This window comes from Protopterus annectens, chromosome 4.part1, assembly GCF_019279795.1.
Source record: "Protopterus annectens isolate FY-2018-M chromosome 4.part1, PAN1.0, whole genome shotgun sequence".
In the NCBI taxonomy this organism is placed as follows: Eukaryota; Metazoa; Chordata; order Ceratodontiformes; family Protopteridae; genus Protopterus; species Protopterus annectens.
The window spans coordinates 418,244,945-418,257,431 of NC_056734.1; the positions used below are offsets into that span (position 1 = coordinate 418,244,945).

General features: G+C 42.2%; 1 protein-coding gene across 3 annotated transcripts in view; it reads left to right on the forward strand.

Annotated features, from left to right (window-relative positions):
- The first annotated feature begins 786 nt into the window (after positions 1 to 786).
- Positions 787 to 12,487, forward strand: part of NCEH1 (neutral cholesterol ester hydrolase 1) — a 726,876-nt gene continuing 715,175 nt past the window's right edge. Inside the window, exon 1 of one of the 3 annotated variants that reach the window (XM_044070229.1) lies at positions 787 to 1,054. In XM_044070229.1, coding sequence (XP_043926164.1) covers positions 917 to 1,054 — 138 coding nt within the window. In that variant the 5' untranslated portion in view covers positions 787 to 916. The other 2 variants (XM_044070231.1, XM_044070230.1) reach the window with 2 other exon arrangements.

Below are 12,487 nucleotides of genomic sequence, written 5' to 3' on the forward strand. Positions count from 1 at the left end.
AATCCATAAACACACAAACCCGTGTATATGTATATATATATATATATATATATATATATACACACATATACACGCACACGAGAAAATAGTTATAAAACTACCTTTCGTTATCTTTGATTGCTGTCAAGGACAAACGAAAGTACTTCCTCCTTGATAAAGAAATATTTAATTTTCCAGCTGCACTTATAGGTTCATAGGTTGATACTAGGCTATGTGCCCTAGCGCATTTATAAGCCTAGCCAGAGTATGATTGGCTTTCGCCACCCTTTTAGATTAGTTAACTGTGCCTCTGTATAGTAGGTCACAGAAGATAGCCCTTTTAAGGTTAGTTTACTGTGCCTCTGTCTAGCAGGGACACAGAAGAGATAGGGGTAAACTTACGATCTCCCATCCACTCAAAATTTCTCTTGAAGAGGGTCAGTGAAGGGCTCTGCCTGACATGAATTGGGATTTTGTTCCAGAGTGAGGGGTGCCTCCGGGATATGAATCTGTCCCTCCAGCATGTCCTATTTATTTCTGTGCTGAGGTTTAAGTCCCTGGAGCGTATAGCTCTAAGTGATTTGGATTTCCTGAGGTGGAGCATGTCCATTAATTCTGGGTTGGACATGGCTTTATACGTATTACCTAATAACTTGGTATTACATAATTGCTGGGAGCCAAGCTATTTTATAATAGGACAGCCAGGAACAATAAGTAAGGCCCACCCCTTACATTTACTGACAAGTACTCCTGGATTCATCCTATTACCAGGCTGCTAGCGTACTTCCTTCTCGCACCTGCTGATTGGTTAGGGGAATTATGCGAGCCGTAGGGTGAAAGCGGCTGCAGTATCGGCTTCCCAGTTTAACATACCGGCTCGCGGATCGTTCCGGTAACTGTACATCTCTTAACGGGTTCGGCTGTTGGTTTCTTTTTGATGAAGGCCACAATAGCTTTTCTGTCAGTTGTTACAGCACTGACAGCATATTATGTTTACGTCCCCTTACCTAGTACCGTTTCGGAGCCTTGGAAACTTATGCTTCTGGATGCAGCTTTAAGAATAGCGCAGGATGTGGTATGGTAGATGGCATGCTACTTTTTCTAACATGTTATGGCAAGCTTCTTAAAGAATGGATTACGATAACTGATGTGTGTATTATCTACGTATTTAAAGTGTTAAGTGCAGTTTATTTAACTACAACCTCTTTTATTGTCTGGTGGGTTTGAGTTTCACAAGTGTGGTATATTTCCTTGGAAGTGGAAGGCGGTTTATCTACTGTGTCGTTGCCTATACAAATCCATCACCTTTCGTTTTTTGTCATTTGATTACTTGAGCAGGCATTTTTAAAATAAATGCTTTTGTCACTTCCTGAGATATAGTAAGTCTAATCAGTTTTTATTACAGGTTTGTATTAGTGTTGGTGGTATAAACGGTGGGCAGCATGATAAACACGAAATGCTGTTTTTCGTGTGCCATCTTTTACCTGTAGTAGTACCTCACGCGATTTACGGGTATTCTGAATTCAGCTAGCAGTGGTTGCATTGTCCCTAGCTTTTTCTTAAGGATAATAATGCAGCTCATTAAGGTTGGCCTAATATCCACTTTTCTTTGTCTCATGCTACCTCCTCGGACAAATAAGATGTGGAAAGCACAGCTGCTGCCCAGCTTATGTGCGAGCTTTCACACAATTCTTATATGTCAGTGTTGTATTTATGGCCCTTCAGGGGGTAACACAAGACAAATGGCAGTACCACTTTGGAATAATGATAATGTTAATTTGTTTACGTAAAGCTGTTAAGTTTTTCACAGCTGTATTATCTTTCCCATAGTTAACACGCACAAATGGAATGTAGGGATTATAATCAAAATATGGTGCCTTGTGATGGAGAGCCACAGTGAATGTATAAAGCAGGCTCGTCAGTAATAATGCTGGAGAATTAACCTTTTACAAAAGTAGAGTATGCATCGAGTGGAAAAGAGTGGTGGTAAACCTCTCAATTTCTTCAGTCTGGAATTATGGGGAAAATGATATCAGAATAAAGGCCTAAAATAAGGGACATTAATGCTACTGTAATTAAGAAAGGCATACTGTTAATGAGTAGTAAGCAGCATTGTAAAGCAAGGTGCTGTCTGTGGAGTATTTGACATTTAGTGTTTCTTTAAGAGAACTGACTACACTTGATCTTAGTAAAAAAAAGCTGAGAAATGATTCTACTTTGATATTTCTGGCCCAAGTATTTTTGTATTGGTTCCGTAATTACACAGTAAACATGTAGGAGCAGCCTATAACTAAATAACTTGCATATTATGAACATGTCACACAAAGCTGAAAATACAGTATTGTTTATAATCACTCCAAGTCAGACTGCTGACCAGTCACAAGTGGAGTCCCACAGGAATCGGTCGTGGGTCCTCTCCTGTTTGGTATCTACTTCTCAGAAGTCCAGTCCAATGCAAAGGGAGTCTGACAGTTTGCAGGCGATTGCAAGTTGGGAGCTATTAACTCCCCAAGTGATGTTGACATCCTACAGAAAGGCCTCATTGAGATCAACGACTGGTGTCAGAACCATGGCCTTAAGCTCAGTGCCAAAAAATTGTGTTGTCATCCCCTTTGGGAAAAACCCAGTTCCCATGAACTACCACATGGATGGTAGTCCACTGAACACAGAAGGTGTTATAAGAGGTTTGGGAACACAGGTTGACAGCAACATCTCTTTTGACCACCACACTGCCACTGTGGTCAGAAAGTCTGTCTGTGTGGTATGTCTCATTACTAAGGGTTTTGCATCCAGGCAGAAAGAGGTCATTGTCTCCCTCTACTCTTCCCTCATTAGGCCAGTCATTGAGTACAATGCCCCATTTGGCATGTACCTCACTAGACACCTGCAGCAACTGGAGAAGGCCACAAAAGTACCTCACAAAGAGGATCCTAGGCCTTAAACACTTGTCCTATATGGACAGACTCAAAAATAACTCCAACTACTGTCTCATATCGCCTACTTGTAGGCGATCTCTGCTTGACTTACAAAACCATGTCTAACCCAGCTCTGTTAGAAATGCTACAGCTAAAAAAAAAATCACAATCCCTCCACACCACACGCTCCAGAAACATCAACAATCAATTTGTTGTATGCAAATCCTGTTTTTGCCATTCCATATCCATAATTCTGCACTTGTTGAAGTGGGTCCCAGTATTTCAAATGGTTACCCAGCAAAATACATCTGTCCCTCTAGAAGTAATCTATATAAACAAAATTTTCTGTCCTCTTTACTTGACTTCAAGACAATAGATGATTGGTCAACTCTGCTAAGAACAACGTCATGCTTTTTTTTTTTTCCAAGTGTAAGTAAATTTCAGCCACTACTAGATTATTTAATTACTAACTAGGGACATGATAGGCAACACTGTTCTCAAAGTAAAGTAACGGAGATACCTTAGAGTAATACTGCCCCCCCCCCCCTCTTTATCCATACACTGATGTGGATAGCTATCTTAGCACTCCCTTAACTCTTAAGTTTATGGCTCAAGTGGAGCAATAAAGTGCTTCAGATGTGTGTGTGTGTGTGTGTGTGTGTGTGTAAAAAAAAAAAAAAAAAAAAAAAAAAAAAAAAATATCCCTCGCAAGCTCAAAGTTTCAAAACTTTGAACTGCAAATGGTTGAGATGATAGGATCGAAGTTGAATGGAGATCTCCGTACAGTGTGAAACAAGAAATTTACAGTTTTCTTCAGTAGTGTGATTTTTGGAGTTGGTATATTTATTTAGCAAGGTATGGGGGTTGCAGGGCTGCTTGCCCCCCCCCTGCAAAAATATAATTTTTTTTATTACAGTTTCAAAGTTTTAAAACTTCAATCTTATGGTCTCGACCATTTACAGTTTGAAGTTTTGAAACTTTGAGGTTGTGAAGATCTGTATGTATCGCACTCTCCTGTGAAACTGCTTACTACATTTCTAATAAGCCGCTGCTACTGTTTATACCACAAGAGTGCGAAAGTGCTTTAGTAAAAAACTATTCTTTACTTTTAAAATGTACCAGACTTCTTGCTACATTTCAGTTTATGCTACCCGTGGAGATTCAAGCCCTTCAGTCCTCATCACATATGCAATACTGGCTTGCATTTCAGTGCAGTACATTACCGACATTCAGAAGACCAGTTCGCTACTGCGAGTTCTGCCCTGTATCATATTGTGCTTGGAGTGTAACCCAAACTAAGCTACTGGCCGTACTGATAAAATCCTTGCCATGGTTCTTTCTCAGTTAAAACTATTCGCCATCCCACCTCCTGTCCCCTACTTCATATAAAGCTATAGTCTGTCGTCAAAAATTAGTCTACTAAAGTACAAAATATGCAGATTTGTTCTTCATACTGAACAAATGGTAAGTAATTATCAAATACTCTAGGCAACCCGCTGACTCCTAGTACCAATAAGGGATACTCTGTTACCAGGGACACACATTTTTGAAATTTATTACAGTGGTCTGTTGGCCACTTTTGAAAATAAAATTCCCTCAGACCAAAATTACTCACTTAAAAGCAGCCAGGATGGCAGTCTTACACACTCCAGGCCTAGGTTTCAAACAAGCTAACCTTAACCATATACATTGTTAATTTTAATTTTTTTTTTTAAGCAACAGTATCTTTACACAAGACAAAAGGATACAGAACACTGACGGCACAAAACCTGTACAACCCTGATTCTCCCTTTACCTAACCCTAACATGTGAACCCCTGTGTATTCATAACAACTGCTATAACACAGTTTGCATGTCTTCACAACCACCAGCACTTTATTCAAACATCCATTTTCCTGCACACTCCTGTTTACTTACACTATAGAAAACAAGTGTGTTGAGCAGATGGAAAGAGTACTTTGAGGGGTTGATGAATGAGAGAGAGAGAAGGTTGGATGATGTGCGGATAGTGAATCATGAAGTGCAGTGGATTAGCAAGGAGGAAGTATGGATAGCTATGAAGAGGATGAAGAACAGAAAGGCTGATGGTCCAGATGACATACCTGTGGAAGCATGGAGGTGTTTAGGTGAAATAGCACTGGAGTTTTTAACTAGATTGTTTTAATGAAATTTTGGAAAATGAGAGGATGCTTGAGGAATGGAGAAAGTGTTTTGGTACAGATTTTTTAAGAATAAGGGTGATGTGCAGAGCTGTAGTAACTACAGAGGGATTAAACTGATCAGTGTCAGCATGAAGTTATAGGAAAGAGTAGTGGAAACTAGGTTAAGAAGGGAGGTGATGATTAGTGATCAGCAGTATGGTTTCATACCAGGAAAGAGCACTACAGATGCGATGTTTGTTTTGAGAGTGTTGATGAAGTACAGAGAAGGTCAGAAGGGGTTGCATTGTGTCTTTGTGGATTTAGAGAAAGCATATGACAGGTTGCCTAGAGAGGAGTTGTGATATTGTATGAGGAAGTTGTGAGTGTCCGATAAGTATGTAAGAGTGGTACAGGATATGTACGAGGGTAGTGTGACAGTGGCTAGGTCTGCAGTGGGAGTGCCAGATGTGTTTTAAGGTGCATGTGGGATTATATCAAGGATCAGCTCTGAGCCCTTTCTTCTTTGCAATGGTGATGGACAGGTTGACGGACGAGATCAGACAGGAGTTCCCATGGACTATGACGTTTGCAGATTACATTGTGATCTGTAGTGAGAGTAAGGAACAGGTGGAGGAGACCCTGGAGAGGTGGAGATGTGCTCTAGAGAGGAGAGGAATGAAGGTCCGCAGGACAAAGACAGAATATGTGTGTGTGATTGAGAAGGAGGATAGAGGAATGGTGAGGATGCAGGGAGTAGAGGTGGCGAAGGTGGATGAGTTTAAGTACTTGGGATCAACAGTTCAGAATTAATGGTGAGTGGGGTAGAGAGGTGAAGAAGAGAGTACAGGCAGGATGGAGTTGGTGGAGTAAAGTCTCAGGAGTGATTTGTGACAGACTAATACCAGTAAAAGTGAAAGGGAAGCTCTACAAGAGGGTAGTGAGATCAGCTATGTTGTATGGGTTGGAGACAGTGGCATTGACAAAAAGGCAGGAGTCTGAGCTTGATGTGGCAGAGTTGAAGATGTTACAATTTGCACTGGGTGTGACGAGGATGGACAGGATTAGGAATAAGTATATTAGAGGGTCAGCCCAGGTTGGAAGGTTTGGAGACAAAGCCAGAGAGGCAAGATTACATTGGTTTGGACATGTGCTGAGGAGGGATGCTGAGTATATTGGGGAAAAAGATGCTAAGCATGAAGCTGCCAGGTAACAGGAAAAGAGGGAGGCCTAAGATAAGGTTTATGGATGTGGTGAGAGTGGACATGCAGGTGGCTGGTGTGATGGAGCAAGATGCAGAGGACAGGAAGAAATGGAAACAGTTGATCTGCTGTGGCGACCCCTAACGGGAGCAGCCGAAAGAAGGAAAGAGCCATGCCATACTTTCATGATATTGTACTTCTCTTTCTTGTCCAAATCATATTCCTCACTAGGAATCCTCGCAAATCAACCTCTCTCATTCAAGAAGAAACTACCAAGTTTGCTTACGCTTTCCTAACTATTTGTTTTCCACCTCTTGTCTCAAACTCTGGTCATCATTGTTTACAGGTAAAAATCTGCAAGCTCTCCTGATGGTTGATTTTGTTTACGTAAAGTGAAGTGTCCTTAATGTATGAATATACCAAGCTCTGTTTAGTTCAGGATCTTGCTAAATGTATTTTCTGATGCAATGAGAGAATGAGAGCGGTTGGATGGGGTTGAGGAGGGGTGAACAGTGGACTCGTCAAAACCTTAAAGAATTACATTTTTAGTATTACAGAGAATTATGTATTATTCATTACACTTTTAAGTACGAATTTACAAGGGCAGCAGCTTTGCTTTTCTGGGGAAAGGTGATAAGGTAGATCAATTGCCTGACGTATTTTGCTCTCTAATTTATTCTTCTGTATTTTATTCAACAGATGTGCTAAGCTGGGGGGGGGGGGGTAATGTCCATTTACAACCAAGTAGTTAACACTTATAATTCTGGGGTAAATCAATAGCTGTCAAGTTTAGAATTAAAAATATTGCTACATTAACATCATATAAAGCATAGTGGCACAGAGCTACAATAGTGTCTCACAGCTTCAGAGTTCTTGGTCCAACCTGAACCTCCAGCCACAGTGGAAAGTTTGTATATATTGCCTGTCTGCATAGACTTTACTTCAGGAACTCCACTTTCATTCCACCTCTCCAAAGCATGCTGGTTGGTTGGCTACACTTAACTATTTATGCATGTATATTTTGCTTTTATTATTCTGTCTCTTTGTCATGACTGAAAAGGATTTATGGCCTAGGCTGCTTACATGGTTGTGAAATGAAATAAATAGACATAAAAACTGGATTAATGCATTACATATGTACTTCAAGCATGCAGTGTGTTGTCAAAACTTCATAGCAAGGGCAACATATAGTATGGGCGTGCATTGTTTCTTCTCCTTTTGGCTGCTCCCATTAGGGGTCACCACAGTGGATCATTGGTCCACGGAACGACTGGCCGAGTTTTATGGTGTTGAGTTGCCAACCCGGCACCCAACCTTCTTCAGAAGGCACACACTCACACCAAGGGCTAATTTAAGGTGTCCAATTCACATGCAGCATGTCTTGGGAATGTGGGAGGAAACCCATGCGAACACAGGGACGGCATGTAGGCTTTGCATAGAAGGCATCCCAGCCGAGAATCGAACTGGAGAACCTCCTGCTGTTAGGCGACAATGCTAACTGCTGCTCCACTGTGCCGCCCATGGACATGCATCATTTAGAGGGATGAAGTCATGTCTCATAATATGTAGAATCACATTTTGACAAAATATAATTTTGTGATCTGGCATTTCAATGAATCAGAATATTTAAAGCATAATCTATCAATAAAAATTTGCAAGGATCCAGCCATCACTTCAGCTGTGTCCACCATAATTCATGCTTAATTTGCAACTTTTGAGGTCATGCAGTCTTGGGGCTGAGGGATCTCGAGTGTTGCATGGATGTTGCCTGTCTGCTAGACCACTGACCAAGAGTTCTTTTTACTGTATTTGATTCACGAGCGCTAGTTCATCAAATGATTTTGGCAGATGGTATTTTAAGATGGTCAAATACTCCTGAACAGATTGTTTTGTTATGAAAGGAGGTACTGCCAACCATGCCAGGAGAAGTAGGGCAGTGGATATATGACTTGTGCCAGCACAGCTAGCAGGAATTTTGTAAATTGTCATTTGTATATCAATCTGATTTGTAGAGAAGCTTGTGCTGAAAATGTATTTGTGAGGTTTACTTGTGTTAAATGTATCAATAGTGCACCCTGCTTGAACAAAAAGACCAATAGTGCACCCTGCTTGAACGAAAAGACATGTACAAGTATTATTGTAACTGAATTAAATGTATATGTTCTAAGAGAGGATACTGGGACAACGGATGTTATCCAGATAGCTTACTTTAAGAAATATAAGGGAAATGTAAATGTGCTATTAAATGGCACCCTGCAGTGCTGAATAGGACTAGAAATGGTGGGTATGGAAGAAGCCTTTGTTCATTAGCTCAATAAAAAAGAGGGAAGCCCCAAGCAGTGCCACAAGCATTTAGATGTGTATTGTACCAGTCTGTGCTAAATTTCTGCCTCTGTTTCAAAGGTGGGGCGGGGGGGGTACTGTGAAAACCTAGAGTCAGCTGACCAGATGAGGTCTTTCTGCAAGCTATCTTTGATATTATAATTTACAGGGCATAATCTCCAAGTAGTGAGTATTCTGTGTTGGGGAACCTAACTAGAAATACTCCTCACATATTTCATTGTGCCTTGCTCTATTAAGTAGGTTATTAGGGAATAGTAATTCTCCTATATTCATGCAGGGATATAGTGAATCTTAGTTTAGGGATTTGTTTTTCTGTTTTTGTACAAGTCTGTTCGTCAGGGTTATTTTCAATACTTCTGTGATTTGAACTCTGTTTTACTGTAAATATATATGCAGAATTTTCTTATTTTATTATTAAATAATTAAACTTTTCATTGTGGCTGGTCCTTTAAGTACTTAACCTTTGAGAGTGCTTATATTGGTGAGCAGAGGTGGGAAATTAATTGAACTCCTGTAGCCTATAAGCAGTTGTCACTTAAAGATGTACTCACAAGCAGCCACAACCTATACTTTGAGAGTTTCATATCACAATGATTTATTTACTTTTCCTCAGAGGATTTAAAAATCCGTCTGAAGTCCGACACTTGAACCGGAGGTCAAACATTTGGAACTTGAATCAGCAGAGAGACTGGTGTTTTGGGGGCTGAAGAAAATGAGAAGCAGCATCAACATCAGAGAGAGATGCTGACTCTTTGCCAGGGTTATGGAGGTAATGGGGAAGAGAATAACTGAACCCCTGAAGCAATAAAGGTCAGTAAATTTCTGCCACGATTTACAGAGGGTGATAATTTTGATAGTTTTATTTATATATCTGAAAGGGTATGTAAACAGTATAATACTGACAAAGGGGCTCTGGGTATGGTTCCTGACGCCCTTGCGTCATGCTGTTTCTAAATTGTCTGTTAAGTTAACTGTAGCCTAGTTTAAGCATTCTAATAAATATTTTAACACCTGAAACCCATTGAAATTCTTTTTTGTGAGCATAGACACAAGGCAGATGAGTGTGTGTGATTTTTATTTTGCTGAGTTAAGCACTTATTTTTATAGATAGGTGAGTGGTTTGTCAGGTCACCACTTTTCCAGGGCTGGCAGAACTTTCAATGAGGGAACAACCCCTTAACACTTTGCCCAAGGACATGAAAATCTGGTTGGCAGACAGGTAATGCCGCTCTGCAGATGAGCTGGGGAAAAAGGGGATCTCTACTTGGCAAGCAGGGCATCACTGCACAGGAAGTGGATACCCAGTGCTGCACATGAATATAAGGGAACCCATGGTGGGCAGCCTGAACTGCCCCAGCAGTCTGCCAGTAACCGGAGAAGCCACTAGCTCAAGTACATGGCCAAGATCACGGAGAAGCCACTAGTTCAAGTACATGGCAAGATCCAGGGTTACATTTTGTAAGTATACCAGTGCAGCCATGTAGTACCCTTCCAGTAGAGGTGAATCCTGGCCAAAGCCGCATGGAATGGGATCTCTCCTAAAGCTCTGGAGTGGACTGCCCAAGCAAATACTGCTCCTCTCTACCCACTGCAGGCTTCACTATACTTGTATCAAAGCCTGCCTCTCTTGGCAGTGGCCTGCCTTCTGTTTGCCAAGATAGGGTACACACACTGGTAGTTTGGTACCCCTGTTGACTCCAGACAAATTACCCTGGTATTCAGTTATTCCCACTTGCTGGCTCCCTCACCTTGCCACCATGGACATCTATATGCCCTACTTCTAGCATGGCTGGCAGTACCTCCTATCATAGCACCTCTTCCCCCTTTGAAGACTCCAGCTAGTTTTTCAAGTGACCCTTGAGAAACGTGGCTTGAATGAAGTAAGTCTTCCTCTTCCTTGCTGCACCACCGTGGCTGCCCGCTTGAAAGAAGTAAGTCATAAGTCTATCTGGGAATATGTTACCCCTTTCCCTGTCTTGACAGCCCATCTGCGTTGGTATTGCTGACCCCACTATGGTGTTGTGCTGTCATGTCATATGCCTGCAGTCCTAAGCTCCACTTTAAACTTGAGAAATTTTGCTGGCTGGCTCTATGTAAACATGTTAAGTGGTCTATAACTGCAGTGGATTTCCTTCCATACAAATAAGGCTAAAGTTTCTGCAGTGCCCATACTATGGCTAGACATTCCTTTTCTACAGCTGCATAATATTCCTCCCTGAACTGGAGTCTACATCTGAGGTATACCACTAGGTGCTCTTCAGCTTCTGAGGAAATCTGGCTTAAGTACAGCGCCCTTCCCATGGTTTGAAGCCTCCACCTGCACAACAAATTCTTGGCTGTAATCTGGACTGCCTAACACAGGGGGTCCTCCCAAAGCTACTTTAAGCTTCTGGAATGTCTGCGTACAAGCTGGGGTCCACACTACCTTATCTGGCCTATTTTTCCTATTCAGGTCTGTGAGGCGGAGCAGGTATTGTACTATAATTGGGGACAAACTTTCTATAGTACCCCGCTGTCCCTAAGAATGCCCTCACCTGCTTTTTGGTGACAGGGGTAGGCAATGCCTGAATGACTTCCACTTTCGCAGGTTCTGGCCTGATCTTACCACTTCCCAGTCTGTCCCAGGTAAGAGACCTCTGCCATACCCACCTGACACTTAATGGGCTTAATGGTCAACCCTGTCCTTTGTAGACTGCTCAGCACCTCCCTGACATGCTGAATGTGCTCCTGCCAGGAATGGCTGTAGATGACCATATCATCCAGGTAAGCAAGGGCATAATCCCAAAGGTAGTCTTCGTGAACTTGTACAAGCTGAAAGGGTTCACAAAGGCTGACCTCTAGCGTTGGGAGTCGGGGGAACTTGCTAATAGCCCTTGGTCAGATCAGTAGTGGTCAGATACTTAACTCCACCCTGCTTCTCTAATGCTGCATCTGTCGTAGGCATGGGGTAGGCATCAGACTCTGTGACTGTTTAGTCTTCTGTAATCCACATAGAACCTGGTGCTGCCATCCTTCTTTGGTACCAGCACCACTGGGGAGGCCCAGGGATGCTGGACTCCTAGATTACTCCCAGTTCCAACATCTCCTGTAACTCCTTCCTCAGTCTCTGTCTGACTCACTCAGGCACACCGTAAGGCACCTGCTTGATAGGTCTTTGGGACCCTGTATCAACATAGTGCTGCACCAGGTGGGTGCACCATGGTTTCCCAGTTAATGTCCCCAAAATCCTGTAATACTGCTAGGATTTCTCAAACCTTGGGTAGGGGATAGCTGCTGGGGCATTGCTACCCCTTTCTTGGAGGTGTCAGTCTGAGCCTCACTGAGATAATCAGTCAAAAAATCCTCTCTGATTCCTCTTGTCTCCACTGCAAATACTCTGCACAAGGGTCACTTACCATGGTAAGGCTTTATCATGATAGCATGTTACAGTTTGTGCCCCTGCCTAGCAGTTCTACTATGTAGTTAACTTCACTGACCTTCCTTACCACTTTGAAAGGTCCCTCCCAAGCTGCCTTCAGCTTATTACATCCGACCGGAATGAACACAATTGCCTGCTGTCCCACAGCATACTCTCTGGCTTGAACATTCCTGTCCTACCAGACTTTTTTCTGCTGTTGTCTCCTGCTAGGTTCTTATGGGCCAAGCCCATGATCTCCCCAAGCTTTATCCTGAGGTTTAGGACATATGCCACAACAAATTCCTTGTGTGATTCACACCCCCACTCATCACAAATCGTATCTAAATGTCCCCTCACTCTGTGCCCATACAGCAACTCAAAGGGTGAAAAACCCTGTGGATTCTTTGCTTACCTCTCTGTAAGCAAACAGATGGGGGCTTATAGTAACTGACTGGCAGTGAATATACCTTATAGTCTGGGTAAAGTTGTTAGTGGGTATCCTGTGCCAGCCTT